Genomic DNA, 19,927 nt, shown 5'->3' with positions numbered 1-19,927 from the left:
ATCTATGTATGTTTAATTGCAATAGGTAGTGAAATTGCAAGTTCCACTGTAAAGACAGTCACACATAGATTGAAATTTAGCTGGTTCAACAGGGACTGCCTGAATTTCGCTCCACATATGGGTTGGTTGTTTGTGCAGAAGCCAATCAATCGATTTCTGCACAACCAGCCTTTTGGGGTTTCCCACGACTGATCAATGCCACTGGCTATAGCCGGCAATATTATTATATTCTGATGGCGAGGAAGTCTCCCTGCTGTCAGAATACAATACCACAGCAGCAGGGATTCTCCCATCCACCTCTAATGCATAGGTGGGGGAATTGGATCATTTGCGTTGAATGCAAAAAATGACCAATGTATAGGCTGCCTAACAGTGACTGGGGTGAAAGCAGATTGCTTCAGAATGTTCTGGTGCACTATAAATAAAAAGATTAAAGCGGTCAGGTAAGAAAAATAAGGACACAATGACAGAACAGGCAAAAAAGTAAAATAGTTTATTCTCCTGTAAAAAAGTTACAACTCTGGAAAGAACTCAACATTAACAAATTGCTTGCTTCAACTATCAGATCATTGCAATAAAAATACCTCAGACACACATTCTTAAAGTGTCTTTTCTGACAAAACTACAGATATTGACTATTAATATATTACAGTCTGATTATCTTAAGGTTTCTATAAACTAACCCACACACCTAATCCTAAAAAAAAAGCAGAAAAAAGAATCACACTTGCATTTTACAATTAATTCAGGAGCATAAATACCACTTAAATTACACAAGGAAACCAAAAAATAATATTAAAAATACACTAATATATTATCCATTGTGAAGCTTCTTTTAACTTACTTTCAAACAATATCATTGACATAGTGAAAAGATACTTTATAAGTCATACAATCAATATAATCAAACCATTCATTCCAATATGTTAATAAATCATGCATAAACACATTGGTTGGTTTAACAGTAAAAAAAAAAAAAAGAAATGATCCATTCACTATTGTGCTTTTTTCCCCTTTCGTTTTCATTACAAGTAACATTTCTGCATTTATTATCTCATGGCACAATTCTCATTTGCACCAGATATGCTAAAATGAACCCACATAGTACACAAGGAAATAAAGACACAATGTTATCTAGATTCTAAAAATGAGTTCAAAATTTGTAATTTCTCTCGAGTTTAGCAACGTTTATATTTGTGTTATTCAGGTAAGGATATGTTTATCATGTCAAATGTTCACACAGCTCTGAAGATGAGAATTAAAACTAAAAATGTTTCACTGATTTCAAAAGTATGGGCTGGATGGCATGGATATAAAAATATATTCAGTTTAAATCTGTACTGAGAAAAGTATGGAGGCCGTCATTGCTGACCTCCTTCTGAAAATACGACTTACATGTCCGTCTCTGGTATTAGTACTTTTCTCAGTCATTGACCTGAAACAAATATGCAGATTAGAAAATCACAGTAAAGTTAGAACCTATAATTTGCACACTTGTTCCAGGCCAGTGCCTCAGAAATTAATAAAGTCTTTGGATCAGTATGACAACGAGCAACCGGGAATTTCAGTCAGCAATGGCAGCCTACCTATACTCTGGATACAGGTTTAATAGAAGTACAATGGAAAATGTTTTGGATTTAGTTCTACAGGAAGGTGAACCCTAAAAATGTAATAATGTAAATGAAATAGGCTTAAACATATGTTACACCTTCTTTTAAGACTGAAACTTTAGCTGTTGAGTGCAATTTTCTATGCAATATTGCTACTCTTACAAATGATAAACCTAAAAAGATGATCAAATAGTAGGGCAGCTATCTAGATATCACTGTGTGCTATATCTACTTATGTTGTCAAAATCAACTTCAGAGACGTATTTATAATAACAGAGGCCTATGTTACTTTGGCAATTTTGATGTTTCTTTTCTACCAGTTAAAAATGTGCATGATTTAACCTGAAAACAGCAATTAGTCATCAAATTGTAGCAACTTGGGGCAGGGCAGAAATGTTCAAAGTTCATTTCCAAAACTAATTTATCTTGTAACTCTTAAGGAAGACCACACAGAATTTTATTTTTGAAAAGATGACTAGATAAAGATTAAGAATTGTATTTTTCCTGCACCTGTCCCTTTGAGGAGATACAGATTCTTATTACAAGCACTTCTCTATCCCGTGTGAAAAGGAGATCAGAACTTACTAATTGAATACAATATGGAACTATTCCAACACTGTCTTTGCACAAGCTGAGTAAGTAATGCTTTGTAAAGCTTACTGAAGTGTGTTCAGAATGAGACCACAAAGGTAAATATTACATGTTTCATATAAATCAAAAATGCACATTTTTGCTTTATAAAATGTATAGGTGTTATTGATTCACATAAGTGCATAGCAGCTTGGGAAGGTGGGGAATTTTTAAGCTGTTCGGGTGCATTATACTTATATACTACATACTTCTTACCCAGTGTTTTTTGGACTTCATTCTTGAGTGGAATTCTTGGCAAAGAACTTAAATACAAATACATGTCATATTTTACCTGCCCAAAGATGTAGAATACTAATTGGTCAATTTATGCAACCAATCCATACTGCACAGTAGAATATGTGACACCTTTTTCTTATTTCAGTGTCATAGGACACATATATGCAACACTTGACAGAGAATCAGCATCATCACAGAGCATTCATTGTCCAGTAAGCAAGCAGGTCAGAAAAGAAGCTGTGTAACCAATATAGCATTTGCTACAAAGACCCCCAAAGGCTTAAGTGTCCTAAAAATAATGACAGCATGAAAATTACCAGGTGACATGGTTCATGCTATGGAAAATAATCAATGCTGACTATTTTTTTCTCTAGTTTCTCCTCCATTTAATTGTAGAAAAAATGTAAAAGTTAAATTGAACTCCAAGTAAAAAAAAAAAACATGTTACTCTTGTGGGGTCCTTGTCTGCACTGCAAGGGTTAACAGTCTGTTTAGCTAATGAGATGATGAAAAAGTTGCTATACTTACCTTATTTCTCCCCCCCCCGGCAGCCAGCACTCACCTTGACTGTCTGACATCCTGGGTTGTGGGTGGGCCCTAGGCATCCTCACGTACAATGCAGAACTGCTGGTCCTGCATTGTAAAGCCTAGTACACATGGCCCGAATGTCGGTTGACATTTGCCGATTCAATAAAAACTGACCAACGTACTGCAACCGGTCCGAGAGAAGCTGGCCGAAGGGGCATGATGGAAAAAGGTCTGCAAAGGGCTAAGAGTGCTGACTAGAGTGTTCTGGCAGGGGGGCTGCCCCCCTGTCTGAACAGAGAAGCAAGGGAGATAGCTGTACTAACATCACAGCGGTTCAGACCTGAGCTGTCAGTTTTTATTTTTGTTTAGCCCACTGGGTTGAATGAAAAAAAAAAAAAAAACTAGTATTGTGTGTACCAGGCTTAAGGGATCATGTTAGAGAGCTAAATCCAGTCAGGCAAAAAAGGGAAGTACAGAGGGGGCTGCAGGAATGAAGAATAAGTTAGGATTATTACATTATTTATCTTTAAATAGGCAAAAAAAGTAGTTAATCTTTGCAGTGTAGAGAAGGGCCCACTGCAAAGGGTAACATGTATAAGGAACACCTCCAGTTGGACTAGTAAAGAGAAATGAGGCAAAAAGAGTGGTGCATGCGATCATCTGTCCATTCTACGCTGAGAGGCAAGAACAGTTATTCTTTACACAAGTCACACAAAGCTTTATCCCTCTACCCTTTTCGAACTAGAAATAAGACATGAGTTAAGACATCAATGTGCATTATTCATAAGTCAGAAAACCTGAAGCAGATCTGTTACTTGTATTGTAGAGCAGATTGAGGCAATGCTGGGCTTTATTTAAATTCATGCTGCCACTGCTGAAAATCTACTGTTTTTGGCACCTATTCTGAAAACATTTGAAATCACTCAATATGGCTGCTGTCAGAGTGAATTTGTATTACATTATAATGTAATGTAACCAGTAACCACAGTGTCTCTTCTTGGTGAGAGATAACCTTAAAATGAAAAATACACTCTTATAACATAAAATGGTCACTTACTTAGAGAGAAGTTGAAGAGCAGACTTCACATATAGAAAAAACAATAGGCCCAACTAGCACTGTTTATGCAATCACTGAATAAATGAGACTTTTAGCAATCCAAACACTCTTTAAATTATTTTATTACCAATTTCCATTCACCCATTGAATATGCGTATGTACATTTGTGCTATATAACTAAACAGTTATCTGTAAAACCAGAAGTAAAATTATGAGGGAAGCAGACATACCTCAGTCAAGAAATTTCATACTTGAGAAAGAGTTGCTTATTGCTTTACAAAAATAACTTATGCATATGGAGTGTCTCCTGCAAAAAGGGCACTGTTGGTGAATTGCCTCACTCATTAAGAAACAGGCCAACTCCAAAACAAATAAACATTAAAGGATATCTTACATATGCAGAACTTAATGAAAAAAAACAACAAAACAAAACAAAAAAACAGTTGATCATAATCAGAACCGCTGACCACTCTGAAATGAGGGAATTTTCTCATAATAAATGCTGGTAAGACAATTCATTCATACAGAATCCACCTTGGATATCCTGAAAAAGCACAACCCTGAGTGTCTAAAGTAGTTTCATATTTTTTGTGTAAGACACGTCCAGCCTTATGTCAACATCCTGGGCATAAGAGCTGGAAAGCACTGCCTAGGACTCCCAATTATTTCTCATTTGTAGAAAAATGGGGTCTCAAAACAATATCTGTGAGGATTAAAAACACTGTAGTGTGTATTATATCTCACAGCACAGCGATCTATTTATCAACAATTTCACCTAAGATTCAACCATTTCCAATGGGGTGAATCTTGGGCCAAAAAATTGTTAACTAGAACCCGCATACAATATATATGGCCGTATTTAATAAAGCAAAGAGCACCACGTAATGTGTTGTAAACCAAAGCAACCAAGCAGAAATCATGGCTACTATGCTTTACACATTCTCATAGCACTTTGCACTACTTTAGTAAATAAGTCTCCTGCACCTTTATGGGCATCTATACGCAGTACGTTCTTAGTAAACAGATTGTCTCAGAGCAGCTAGAGATTATGGAGTCTAGGTCTTACAAAAGGAAACAAAAATACCCTTGGCACTTCATGCAACAGAAGCCAAGGCTTAATATGTAGTCCCCTACAATGGTAATCTAGCATACCGTTGTATTGTATTAAGAACCATTTAAAATTTTAGAAATGGTGATTTATTCTGGGTTCATATTCGACAACTTAAATTTAACCCTAAGTTATACATAGCCAGCCCTCCCCTGAAAGCATATTGTTGTTCATAGTATCACATCCACTATAGTGGAAGAATTTTGAGCTGGCAACTACTTGAATTACCCATGCTTATAACATATTACAACCATGCTTTCCACTGAATCTACCGATCTTTCATGTTCATGTTCCAATATGTGAGAATGTCCATAATTGTTTAACAGTGCAACATTTGTAACAAATCAGGTCCCTTACTGGGTGTACTGTACTTTGTTTAATCATTTCCTTATTGTCCTTTGCGGCATTTTTTTTGGAATGAACTCTTCAGAAATGAACGATATCCTGGGTCATCAACATATTCATTCTTGAACTTCACATTGAGAACTCTCTGCCTTTTCCTTTCACCACAAATTACTTCTTCTCCATAGAAAGCATCTTCAAATTTCATGTCTGATGCCCTGGACTGGAATATAAAAAGAACAGAAAATAGGAAAATAAAACTAGGATATACATTTAATTAAAAAACATGTTCTTCTTAAAAGGGGAATTCATTTCCCACTAATTTTTATTATTTGACTTGCAGCAGAAAGCACAGCTGTACACTAGGAAAGAGCATTAAAACAGACCCACATGTCACATAAATAATCACTCTAAGTTACGTGTAAACATTTTGCTGCATTATGCATGGTGTTCGCTGATTTTTCATAATGCCTACATTACACAACATTATACACAAATGGTTTTATCAAATTAATTTCTACAACAAAAGTGGTTTAATATAGAAGGAGCTGCACGGTCATGGACTCTGAAAGTACTAAAGGCATTGTACGGTCATGGTAGCCAGGGAACTAGTATTTTAAAAGATTGAAGTTAGCAATGGCAGCTGCTATAAAGACTTCCTTTAAAATTGCTCCATATACCGAATTGTTAATAAAATAAGGTATAGTTTCTCCCTTATCAAATGCTGAACTTATTAGGTAATTAGATGGTGAAAGGGCAGATTTCAGGGGAATAAAGAAAAAAATAATAAAACTAAGAAATATACGGATATAGTCTACCGATTATATTAGAACATCTAGCAAGTTTTTTTTTTTTTGGTTCACAAGCTAGCAAGTAAGTTAACACCAGATATGTACAGCAAACTAATGAGCTTGCAAGCATATGCATCTAATGCTGTTACTACACAGTATATAAGTGTTTAGGTCATGGATACACAGCCTATTAGTTACTAGAAAATGTTGTATAAATGAAATATCGTTGTTGTAAGCACACCCTACAAGCCCCATGTCACTTATGCATGTAGTATACAAATTCTAACTCTTCCTGAAGTCAGATCAACAATGCAATGCGGATGCCTCTAAAATCTTTTTGGAAGCCCCTGCACTAATTTATATACCGTATATATATATATATATATATATATATATATATATATATCCATACATACATACACACACACACAGTTGTGCTCATAAGTTTACCCTGGCAGAATGTATGATTTCTTGGTCATTTTTCAGAGAATATGAATAACACAAAAACTTTTCTTTCACTCATGGTTTGTTTTTAGCTGGAGCCATTTATTATCAATCAACTGTGTTTACTCTTTTTAAATCATAATCACAACAAACTACCCAAATGACCCTGATCATAAGTTTACATACCCCAGTTCTTAATAGAGTGTATTTCCCAGATTAACATCAATGGCAGCTTGAAGTCTTTTGTGGTATTTGTGGATGAGGCTCTTTATCTTCTCAGATGGTAAAATTGCCCATTCTTCCAAAAGCGCATGCCTCCCGTTCCTGTAAATTCTTGGGCTGTCTTGCATGAACTGCACGTTTGAGATCTCCCCAGAGTGGCTCTATGATATTGAGGTCAGGAGACTGAGATGGCCACTCCAGAACCTTCACTTTATTCAGCTGTAGCCAATGACAGGTCGACTTGGCCTTGTGTTTTGGATCATTGTCATGTTGGAATGACCAAATACGTCCCATGTGCAGATTCCTGGCTGATAAATGAAAATGTTCCTCCAGTATTTTTTGATAACATACTGCATTCATCTTGCCATCAATTTTGAACAAATTTCCTGTGCCTTTGTAGCTCACACAACCCCAAAACATCAGCGATCCACCTCTGTGTTTCACAGTAGGAATGGTGTACCTTTTAACATAGGCCTTGTTGACTCCTCTCCAAATGAAGCATCTATGGCCGTGGCCAAAAAGCTCAATTTTGGTCTCATCACTCCAAATAACTTTGTGTCAAAAGGTTTGAGGCTTGTCTCTGTGCCGTTTGGCATATGCTAAGAGGGATACTTTGTGGCATTTGTGTAGTAATGAATTTCTTCTGGCGACTTGACCATGCAGCCCATCTTTCTTCAAGTTATTTCTTATTATGCATCTTGAAACAGCCACACCACATGTTTTCAGAGAGTCCTGTATTTCACCTGAAGTTATTTCTGCATTTTTCTTTGCATCCCAAACAATTTTCCTGGCAGTTGTGGCTGAAATTTCAGTTGGTCTACCTGACCGTGGTTTGGTTTCAACAGAACCCCTCATTTTCCACTTCTTGATTAGAGTTGGAACACTGCTGATTGGCATTCTCAATTCCTTGGATATCTTTTTAAATACCTTTCCCCGCAAAGGTATTCAACTACCTTTCCCCGCAGATCCTTTGACAATTCTTTTGCTGTCCCCATGACTCAGAATCCAGAAACGTCACTGTCGCACTGGATGAAAGATGCAAGGGTCTGTCAGGAGTCCAGAAACTGATTGACCTTTTATACACACACACTAATTACAAGCAAACAGATCACAGGTGAGGATAGTTACCTTTTAATAGCCATTCAAACCCCTTTGTGTCAACGTGTGTGCATGTTATCAGGCCAAAATCACAAGGGTGTGTAAAACTTTTGATCAAGGTCATTTGGGTAGTTTCTGTTGCCATTATGCTTTAAAGAGAGTAAACACAGTTGATTGATAATAAATGGCTTCAGCCAAACTAACCATGAGTGAAAGAAAAGTTTGTGTTCTCATTCATATTCTCTGAAAAATGGGCAAGAAATCATACATTCTGCCAGGGTATGTAAACTTATGAGCACAACTGTGTGTGTGTATGTGTGTGTATATATATATACACATACACACACACACATACATACATATATACACACACACACACACACACACACACATACAGTGCTGTGAAAAAAGTATTTGCCCCTTCCTGATTTTTTTGCATCATCAAACACATTTTAATATTACACAAAGATCACCCAAGTAAATCCAAGGTGCAGTTTTTAAATTATTATTTAATTTATTAAGGGAAAAAAGCTGTTCAAACCTGCCTGGCCCTATGTGAAAAAGTAATTGCCCCCTCCCATGCTGAATCATGAACTGTGATTAGCCATAATTTTCTGGAAAGCTGAGTTAAATTTCACTTGCCACACCCAGGCCTGATTACTTCCAGACGTTCTGAATTAAGACATCACATAAATTGAAGCTGTCTGACAAAGTGAAGCATGCTAACCGATCACACGTCATGCCACATTCTAAAAAAATTCAAGAACAGATTAGAAACAAACATGTATTGGTCTAGGAAGGGTTTCAAAGTCATTTCTAAGGCTTTGGAACTCTAGTGAACCACGCGGGGAGCCATTATCCACAAATGGAGATAACTTGGAACAGTGGTGAACCTTCCCAGGAGTGGCCAGCCTACAAAAATTACTCCAAGAGCATGACGACGACTCATCCAGGAGGTCATAAAAGAACCCAAAACAACATCTAGAGAACTGCAGGCCTCACTTGCCACAGGTAAGATCAGTGTTCATGATTCAACAATAAGAAAAACTAGGCAAATATGGCATCCATGGGAGAGTTCCAAGGCCAAAGCCACTGCTGACCAAAAATACCAAAGGCTCATCTCACATTTAGCAAAACACATCTTGATTATCCCCAAGACTTTTAGGCAAATATTCTGTGGACTGATGAGACAAAAATTAAACTTTTTGGAAGATGTGCATCCGGTTACATCTGGCATAAAACTAATACAGCATTTCATAACAAGAACATCATACCAACAGTCAGACCTGGTGGTGGTAGCGTGATGGTCTGGGGCTGATTTGCAGCTTCAGGACCTGGACGACTTACCATAATTGATGGAACCATGAATTCAGAGCTCTACCAGAAAATCCTAAAGGAGAATGTCCGGCCATCAGTTAGTAAGCTCAAGTGCACTTGGGTTATGTAGCAGGACAATGATCCGAAACACAACAGCAAGTCCCCCTCCAAATAGTTCAGACAAAGCAAAATTTAGGTTTTGGAGTGGCCGAGTCAAAGACCAGACTTAAATCCAATTGAGATGCTGTATCATGACCTTACACAGGCCGTTCATGCTGGAAAACCCTCCAATGTGGCTGAATTAAAACAATTCTGCAAAGAATAGTGGGCCGAAATTGCTCCACAGCAATGTGAAAGACTCACTGCCAGTAAGGATTAGCTCAGGTGTGTTCGCAAACAGCACGTGGAAGTCGGCACTGTGGAGCACTAATCACAAGCAGTGAGACATTGTCCCGATGAGCGGCTGCAGAGATCGGGAAATGCCTCACAGCTTGTGATTAGCACTTCCCAGTGCCGACTTCCTGGCAGGCTCTGCACATGCTGTTTGTGAACACGCCTGAGCTCATCCTTAATTGCCAGTTATTGCAAATGCTTAATTGCAGTTGTTACCGCCAAGGGTGTCACAACCAGTTATTAGGTTTAGGGGGCAATTACTTTTTCACATAAAGCCAGACAGGTTTGGACAGCTTTTTGCCTTAATAAATGAAACCACCATTTAAAAACTGCATTTTGCATTTACTCGGGTTATCTTTGTGTAATAATAAAATTAGTCTGATGATCTGAGTCATTTAAGTGTGACAAATATGCAAAAAAAATAATAAAAAATCAGAAAGGGGGCAAATACTTTTTCACAGCATTGTATATATACACACACATACATACAGTGCCTTGAAAAAATATTCATACCCCTTGACATTTTGTCATGTTACAACCAAACACATAAATGTATTTTATTGGGATTTAATGGGACAGACCAACACAAAGTGGCACATATTTGGAAAGTGGTAGGAAAATTACAAATGCTTTTTAAACTTTTTTTTACAAATAAATATCTGAAAAGTGTGGCATGCACTTGCATTCAGCCCCCCTGAGTCAATGCTTTGTAGAACCATCTTTCAGCTGCCTTGAAACAACCAGCAGCTGCTGAGAGTATACAGGGTGGTGTGTGGTTCAAAGGGTACTACACGCTCGCAGCTCACCAGCCATGGTGATACCAGCAGTATATGCCTGCTGTTATTCAGGATAAGGACTACACATTGCACAAATTCTGAAATAGGTTGGATCAACAGATTATAACATTGTAGATCAAGTCATAGAAGGGGATCGGGCATATTGCCTTTGAAACAGATTTTTTTAATTATCTGATTAATTTGTAAATATCTATTCTTGGAAAAAAGGACTAAGGGACATACATAGCGAGACTTAATCTTTTTAGGAAGCTCTTCATCCAACGTGTAAATATCTTCTCTTTTTGTAACAATCTGTGACCCATCTTCAAATTCAACCTATAAAACAGAAAGGGGTGTGTTTAGTTCTTAACATGCAATTGCAAACAGAAAAACATTAACTTTACCAGGGTTTCAAATATACAAGTATATTATAAAGTAAATAGTCACCGTGAGTCCAGTCAGGCAGCACTAGCATGTAGCCATACAAAATGTAGGTCAGATTCACAAACCTTTGGCACGGGGATTATGCTCTCTAATTGAGCCATGTTCCTGTAATTTTTAAATATCATTGGACTGGGAAAAAAAAAGTATACTTATCTTGGTATAGTAGGTTTGTGTATTGAGCCTATCATTGTGTCCAATGATCCACCAGCACCTATAGTAACCTATACTGTAATACACAATGAAAATACTTCTGCATTGTTGCTAGAACTGCCAGGAAACAAATTATGTTAAAGAAGAAGTATAGCCAAAACTATTTTGGCTATACTTCCCCTGTAGGTCACAGGAGTGTAGTTAGTTTGGGATCCACCCAGATGCCTGGACCTGGCAGCTGGCTCAGGCTCTGAGCGACCTGCTCAGAGCCTGAGCCACCACCTCTAACCCCACAGCCAAGCACTCCAGTGAGCGCTGGAGGGGCAGAGCAGAAAGCTGCTGACTGACAGTCACAATTCTCTGCTCAGGGCGGAGGGGAGAACTGAGCAATCAGGACTGTTTGATCGCTCAGTCCTCACTGCAGAGCCGGCGGGGGACAAATGCAGCATCAAACTGAAGCTGCATCCACCTAGGCGAATATAAATCTGTTTTTTATGGGGGTTTTTTTTGGTTTTGTTCATACTTTTCTTTTAATTATATTCTGTTTATCACATAGGCTACTATACTGACATTTCCATTAGGTCAATAAAAATTAATTGATACAAATCATTGATACATTTTAAACAAATGTGTACCCACTCTTTCTGGTTCTTTTGCAATAATGATTTGTCTGTTTTATAACCATTTATTTTGAAACCTATTACTTTATATACTACCCCCTGCATGTGAAGCCTTGCCATTCATTACCTGTGTAAACTGACATATGTAGTCTATAAGTCAGCAGCAAGCTTTGCAGGGGAATTCTAAGTTTAGCTCAATATGTAAAGAGTGAGGACTGTGATAGGTCTTTAATTATGTCTACAGTGTCTGTCTAAAGAATTTCCATTATATATACAGTCTGCTATAAAAGATAACCCACACTGTATTTATGATTTAAATAGCCACACTTCAGTGTTGTTACTGCTAAAACTTTTGCATACTTATCCATCAACTTTTTTATTCTTTATTTAATTTCACTCCTTTGTTTGCTTCTGATTCAAAGGCTAGAGGAAATTAATTGAATAGCTTTCAGCTCTTTTCAGGCTGTCTGTGTGTATATGCAAAAGACAACCTGAGTGACACTCTATGAGATACTGTTAACTAAACCATTGTCTAAGACACAGAGTTCCAAAATGCTCATCTAAAAAATGTAAAAAAAAAAAAAAAAAAATGCTTCCCCTGTCTAAGTTCAAATTTAATCTAACGTAAACCTCTTTAGCAGAAAATGAGAAAAGATATGCAGCCAGGTGTAGAAAATGCTAAAATACATCATAACTGCTTTCCTTGCAAAGAACAGTTTTCTACTGTATTATCCATGTCAGCTTAACCAAGTCCCAAAGAACTGTATTCACCTTACCTGGCTAAATAACAAAACCCAATGACCTTTTACAAAAAAAAAAATCCCAAAAAACACAATGTGTATCTATGACTCTAACAATCAGGTACATGTAGAAAAGTGTTAAAACTGAATTGTAGCCATCTAAAAATTGCATGTAATGCAGCTGTGCTAGCATTTTTTTCTTCCAGAAAATCTAATTCTTTTACTGGCTGCAGGTTCTGTTCAAAAACTGGCTCCTGTCAAGCTATCAGTAATAAAAGCACTGATGTGCGGGAGGGAATCAGAATATCAGCTGCGGATGGTAGATAGGGTGTGCCGGTGATTGTACTGTTTTAACTAAAAGCGGAGGTCCGCCTCCCCACACAAAAAATTAAAAGTCAGCACCTACAAATACTGCAGCTGCTAATATATGGACACTTACCTGTCCAGGGAGCCTGCAATGTCGGCACCCCAGCCGATCTTCAGATCGGCTGTCGGGTGCAGCCGCCACCATTCCTGTTAAGGGAACCTGGCAGTGAAGCCTTTCGGCTTCACATAGGGTTCCCTACTGTGCATGCGCGAAGGGCGCTGTGCTTTCTAATTGGCCTGGTGGCGGAGGAAGGAGGGGGCTGAACTTCTGAGAGACGACACCGTAGCCCTGTCTCCCGGAAGTGGGGAAGGGGACCTGTCAAAAACAGGTCTTCGTTCCCCCCTCCCACCTGAAATGTGGCACCGGGGGAAAGGGGGGGGGGAGACGGACAAGCGAAAGTTCCACTTTTGGGAGGAGCTCCGCTTTAAATGTGTTTCTGCACAGTGGCCACAAACATTCCTTTACTGTCCTGATTGGGTCAGCAATAGAGAAAACCAAGTACAACATGACTTCATCTGAAGCCATAATATAACTTTACTTTATTGGAGTGGCTACATGTAAGCTTTAAAAATATATATTTACAGTAGGTATAGCGCTTTGTAAAATTGAAATATATATATACACACACACATATATATATATATATATATATATATATATATATATATATACACATACACTACTGTGCAAAAGTTTTAGGCAGGTGTGAAAATGATTTAAATTAAGAATGCTTTCAGAAATAGAAGTGTTAATAGTTTCATTAACAAAATGAAAAGTGAATAATCAGAAGAGAAATCCAAATCAAATCAATATTTGCTGGGAACACCCTTTGCCTTCAAAACAGTCTCAATTCTTCTAGGTACACTTTCACATGGTTTGTAAAGGAACTCAGCAGGTATGTTGTTCCAAACATCTTAGAAAACTAACCACAAATCTTCTGTGGATGTAGGCTGCCTCCAATTCTTTGTCACTTCAAGTAATCCCAGACAGATGCAATGGTGTTGAGATCAGGGCTCTATGGTGGTCAAACCATCACTTCCAGGACTCCTTGTTCTTCTTTACGCTGACATTGATTTTAAAGGCTGAAGGTTTTTTATCCCTGCACTCAGCAGGGGGGTCAGCACTGGCAGGGGACCTGAGAAGAGGAGAATTGGGGCTGCTCTGTGCAAAGCCAATGTATCATGTTTGTTATTTTTAAAAAAATACCTTTAGTATCACTTAAAGATTGTTCCTAATGAGATTGGCTGTATGTTTGGGGTTGTTGTCCTGCTGCAGAATAAATTTAGGGCCAATCACATACTTCCCTGATGATATGGAATGATGACATTTTGTAATATGAGTAATATGAGCAGGAGGTCTGCACCTCCTCTTTTATTGTATAAATAAGACTGTATTCCTGTCAATAAATAGAGATTCCTGTTTGAACTTACATACAGCCTGCCTGGTGTTTGTTCTGAGCTATCACAACTGGGTTAGAATGGCACATAGCTGAAGTTCTAAATCCCGGAGCATTGGATGATCGAACCATCAGACGTTGCAATCTGATTCAATAGCTGGGCAGCACAGTGGTGTAGTGGTAGCACTCTCACCTAGCAGTAAGAAGGGTCACTGGTTCGAATCCCAACCATGACACTACCTGCTTGGAGTTTGCATGTTCTCCTTGTGCCTGCGTGGGTTTCCTCCGGGTACTCCGGTTTTCTCCCACACTCCAAAGACATGCTGGTAGGTTAATTGGATCCTATCTAAAATTGTCCCTAGTATGTATGAATGTGAGTTAGGGACCTTAGATTGTAAGCTCCTTGAGGGTAGGGATTGATGTGAATGTACAATGTATATGTAAAAGCGCTGCATAAATTGACAGCGCTATATAAGTACCTGAAATAAATAAATAAATAAATAGCTGCAGAGGAGTGTCGGGAGAGTGGAACCGAGCGAGCAAGGGGCTCGTTACAACCTGTGACATGAAACTTTCTTCCACAACCTCACCTTAGTAGCAGGGTTTGGCTGTCCCCAAACTGTTTCTGTTTCAGTTATTGACTGTGTTTTAACTTATACTTGAAATTGATGATCATTGGCACCTGCATGGTACACTTGGATAATCATACACCTGACTCTAATCCTACTAAATTCCTGATTTTGTGCAAGTGTACAAAGTGTGCAAGTGTAAGAACGGATGCTAGTTTGAAGCTAAAGGGTAGTCACACTAAATATTGATACAAAGTGATACTAAAGGATTGTTTTTAATTTTTTTTAAATAACAAACATGTCTCGTTTTTCACAGAGGGGCCCCAAACATCCATTTCTGGGGTCCCTCGGCGGCTCCTCCCCGCATTAGATAACCCCCTTGGAGAAGCGCTCTACTGTGGGGGTTATCTTGCGGGCGCGCTCCCAAGACCAGCATTCGGCATCCATAGAGGCCAAATGCAGGACTCAGCCCCGCCCCCCAGCACCTGCGTCATTGGATTTGATTGACAGCAGCAGAAGCCAATGGCTGCATTGCTATCAATCTATCCAATCAAGAGCCGGGAACCCGTGGAGAGAGGGATGGCGGGGACGCGCCAATGGAAATTCGGGGCTCGGGTAAGTAAAACGGGGGGGCTAGGGGGCCGGTGACTGCAAGGTGTTTTTTCACCTTAATGCATAGGCCTTTACAACCCCTTTAATTTAGATTGATTTCTTCTGTTTGCTTACTTTGCATTTTGTAAATTGATAAAAATAAACAATTAAAATAAACATTTTTAAAGCATATGAAATAAAAAATGAAAATATAGGAACTGTAGAACAGTGTGTCAAAAATGAGCAGGTCTGATTGAGGAACACAACTCAACTTCTATGATCTACTAATAGCTTTCCCTATTTTGCATCCTTTGCTTTCAAAACAGCCTGATGCAATTGAAGTTATAAGAACAGACACAGGTTTTTTTTTTCACTGCATCAGGCTATTCTCCCATTGCAAGAAAGAGCTACAAGTGGTAGCTGGTTATATTTTTAATGATTTCAACAGTTCATTTATAGTAAATAGTATCTTTCTTGTCCATTAAACTAGAGAGTATTTCTTTAAATTATCATTCTGAAAAACAAAAATGGTTTGAGTATAATGGGAAATCCATGTTGCAAAAAGGAGGCAGAGGTTTTATTTGTGTAATTTTTATTTTTACCACATCATTGTAGCCAGTATTTGCAATATGCAATTTTCTCTTGAAGGGGACTTTTTTTCTGGGCTATCAAATTATTTAAATGAAGATTGGGCTTGTTTCTGGGATTCAATGGTAGCAATAAACATTAACCTATAAAATGACTTATTTGTCTAGCGTTTTAAATGCACACATTTGACTTTAGAACGAGCAGCAGGCAAATGTTAATATCAGCCCTAGGAAATTTACTCTAAAAGGCAATTTATGATGACACACACTAACCTTTAATAGATATAATATTTTATGCCACAGCTATTTTACGAGAAGCAGTGCTGCAAATATCTAAAAGTTTCAGTGTGTGTGTGTGTGTGTGTGTGTATGTACTGTTCTATTGTGTGTATATGCTGCTTTTTAAAATCCCAACTGTATCTATTTTGTACTGCAAGCTTTCTAGACTCCTCAGTTCACGTCATCATGCACTAGTATAAACCCTTGCATGACAAACAGAACTACCGTACTCGAGTATAGGCCGACCCGAATATAAGCCGAGGCACCTAATTTTATCACAAAAAACTGGGAAAACTTATTGACTCGAGTATAAGCCTAGGGTGGGAAATGCAGCAGCTACTGGGTAAACAATGCCCATTTGCAGCCACTATGTGATAACTAAAACAGCGGGTGTCTTCCACTGTGTCATGCAGTCTGTTTTTCGGCCGTCCATTGTAACAAAGCCCCGCCTCCTCCTCGTCCATGATAGACGGAACACCCTCTAAGGAGTTTTGATACTTCTAATACTGCTTGCTACTAAACTGAATGCCTATAGCAGGGTGTTATATTTTAGCTGAGGACGGCCTATGGGCGTAGCCAAGGTTTATACTCGAGTGAGGGTGCCCATCTGCAGCTGTACCTGTGATTACTAAAACAGCGGGTGTCTCCCGCTGTGTCATGCCCATCTGCAGCTGTATCTTTTGATAACGTAAACAGCGGGTGTCTCCCGCTGTGTCATGCAGTCTGTTCGGCGGCCGTCCATTGTAACAAAGCCCCACCTCCTCCTCGTCTGTGATAGACGGAACACTGATACAGTTTCCCAGCATTGAATCAGTGTTCCTCTATCATGGATGAGGAGGTGGGGCTGCTTTAGTAATCACAGGTACAGCTGCAGATGGGCACCCCCACTCGACTATAAGCCGAGGGGGGGGGTTTCAGCCTAAAAAACGTGCTGAAAAACTCGGCTTATACTCAAGTATATAGGGTAAGTATTTTGAACACTTCCACAAAAAAATAGGATTTTTGTACATACCGTAAAATCCACTTCTCTGAGTTCATCCACGGACACAGCGCTTCGATAATCCTGACTATAGGGTTATATAGCCTTTGGCAGGAGAAGGACTAGACAGAACAAAAAAAACTTGGCTACGCCCATAGGCTGTTCTCAGCTAAAATATAACACCCTCCCTGTTATAGGCATTCAGTTTAGTAGCAAGCAGTATTAGAAGTATCAAAACTCGTTAGAGGGGTGGGTGCTATATCCGTCAATGAATTTAGAGAAATGGATTTTACGGTGAGTACAAAAATCTTATTTTCTCTTAGTTCATCGACGGACAAAGCGCTTCATTAATCCTGATTATAGGGACGTCCAAAAGCAGTGCCAAAAGGAAAAATGAGGGGTGGGGAAAATAACCCAAAGCTAAACACAAGAGCCCTAGCAGGACACAGGAGCCCCATCTAAAACAAAAATGTAAAGAAAAGCACCCCTCAAGAGGGAACAGCCCCTCTTAAAACAGCAGCCTGCAAAACCTTGCAGCCAAAAGAAGCAGATGCCAAAATATCTACTTTTTAGAACTTGGTGAAAGTATGCACCGACAACCACATGGCCGCCTTGCAAACCTGAGATATTTAAGGCCCAAGACGTACTAAGTTCCCAAGTAGAATGCGCCGTGACAGGGAAAGGAGAAGCCCGACCTTTAATAGAATAGGCCTGAGTCACCGTCTGTCTGATCCACCTGGAGATGGTAGCCGAAGAAGTAGCCAGCCCTTTCCTTGGTCCTTATGTAACCACAAAAAGGGAGTCTGACCTCTGAAAGGACTCAGTGGCTGCCAGATGCACCCAAATCACTTAAAACACATCCAAGGCATGCAAAGCAAATTCCTTGGGATGAGCCAGCTTAGGACACAAGGAAGGCAACACAATATCCTCATTCAAATGGAAGTCCGAGACAACTTTAGGTAGGATCAATGGACATGGACAAAGACCCACCTTATCTCTGTGGACCACCAAATAGGGAGTACGACAGGATAATGCCACCAACTCCGACACCCTATGGGCTGATGTAATAACCACCAAGAATGCCACCTTCTGGAACCATGTAGGCAAGGGAATCTCCTCAATATTCTCAAATGAAGGTTTCTGGAGAACCGAGAGCACCAAGTTTAAATTTCACGGTGGCAAAAGAGACGGTACAGGCGGAGCCACAAGTCGAACACCCTGAATGAAGGTACAAACTAGAGAGTGCATGGCTAGGGGACCCTAAAAGAAGATTGCCAAGGCAGACACCTGGCCCTTGATCGTACTCAAGGCCAACCTCTGCTCAACATTCTGTTGAAGAAAGGCCAAGATCCAAGCCACAGAAAAGGAGAGAGGATGAGCGCCAATCAACTCACACCAAGAAATGTACGCTTTCCACGTACAATGGTATATCTTGCTAGAAGTCAACTGCCTTGCCTTCAACATAGTAGGGATCACTGATCCAGGCAAACCTCTATCCCTCAGTACCTGGCTTTCAACAGCCAACCTATCAAAACCAACTACTGTAAAACAGGATGAAGCTCAGGCCTTGGAACAACTGGTCTTCTCTGAGAGGTAGCCCCCAAGGGACGTTTAGTACCACCTGAATGACCGGAAGACATTCACCCTCGACCCTTCAAAGAACCCATGGAAGAAGCTAGAGAAGAGGAGGGTACTGGACCCACAGTGGCACTAGGACGACTGTGGCATCTACCAGAGGAACCCGTGACCTCGACACTAACCTCGGTATCTTCTTGTTGATCTGAACCTGCTGAAGGTGGACACTACCAGGCCCAGAACCTGTATGCAAGTCGGGAGAGAGGACTGTGTGTGACAGCAGCCGGGGAATCATGGCCTGTTGTTGCCGAAGTTTGACCAGAAGGAGGATCACCCTGGTCAAAATTAAATCCAGGGTCAGACCCTGGTGATTTAATTTCCTGGACAGGGATAGGGGGTAGTTCGGATGTCGAACCCTTGCAGAAAATATAACCGCACAAGGAGACTCAGGGCCTAAAAACCCAGAAACCGATGAACTCTGAGAGGTAGTCCCCAGGGGATGTTTACTACCACCTGCCAACTCTGCCCTCGTTCTTTGGTATCCCCAAAAGGCCAATTTTGTGGATCCCCGTTGACGTTCAGGAAGGAGATCCATGAAACCGGAAACCAGCGAAGGAAGATGTCCCCCCACCCCAGTTATGGGTGAAGGCAGACCTTCATGGTGAAGGGGTCTTGTCTGCGAGACCGGAGAAGCCAGCCCTAGGCTTACCAGACTAAGGTTGCTTGGAACCTCCCGGGGAAGACTTGAAAGATCTATTTCCCTTATCTGCAGTTCCTGGAGTACAAAATAATTTTCTATGGGCTAAGGAGGGCCTACGTTTATGACAATGCTTGTTCCCTTTCCTAGATTGTGGCAGGAAGGTACTCTTCCCCCCATGACACCTTTAATGATGTCATCCAGAGTAGCCCCAAACAGGCGATCACCTTGAAAGGGCAGATCAATGAGAGCTTTCTTGGAGGCTTGGTCTGCCGACCAGTTCTTAAGCCACAGCACACGTCTAATTACTACCGCTGAAACTGAGAGCTTGGACAGCATGGGAGCCACATCCAAAAATGCATCACATACAAACTGTAGCC

General features: G+C 39.8%; 1 protein-coding gene across 2 annotated transcripts in view; it reads right to left on the bottom strand.

Annotated features, from left to right (window-relative positions):
- Nucleotides 1–469: 469 nt before the first annotated feature.
- The window catches only part of KDM4C (lysine demethylase 4C), an 852,000-nt gene continuing 832,542 nt past the window's right edge, over nt 470–19,927 (bottom strand). For both annotated transcript variants that reach the window (XM_073635205.1, XM_073635203.1), the window contains exons 21-22: nt 10,797–10,889; nt 470–5,735 (exon numbers count right to left, since the gene is read on the bottom strand). In XM_073635205.1, coding sequence (XP_073491306.1) covers nt 5,559–5,735; nt 10,797–10,889 — 270 coding nt within the window. In that variant the 3' untranslated portion in view covers nt 470–5,558. The remainder of the gene's footprint in view (nt 5,736–10,796; nt 10,890–19,927) is intronic.

Source organism: Aquarana catesbeiana, linkage group LG01, assembly GCF_042186555.1.
Source record: "Aquarana catesbeiana isolate 2022-GZ linkage group LG01, ASM4218655v1, whole genome shotgun sequence".
NCBI classification, from domain to species: domain Eukaryota; kingdom Metazoa; phylum Chordata; class Amphibia; order Anura; family Ranidae; genus Aquarana; species Aquarana catesbeiana.
This window is presented reverse-complemented; position numbering and strand designations above follow the sequence as displayed.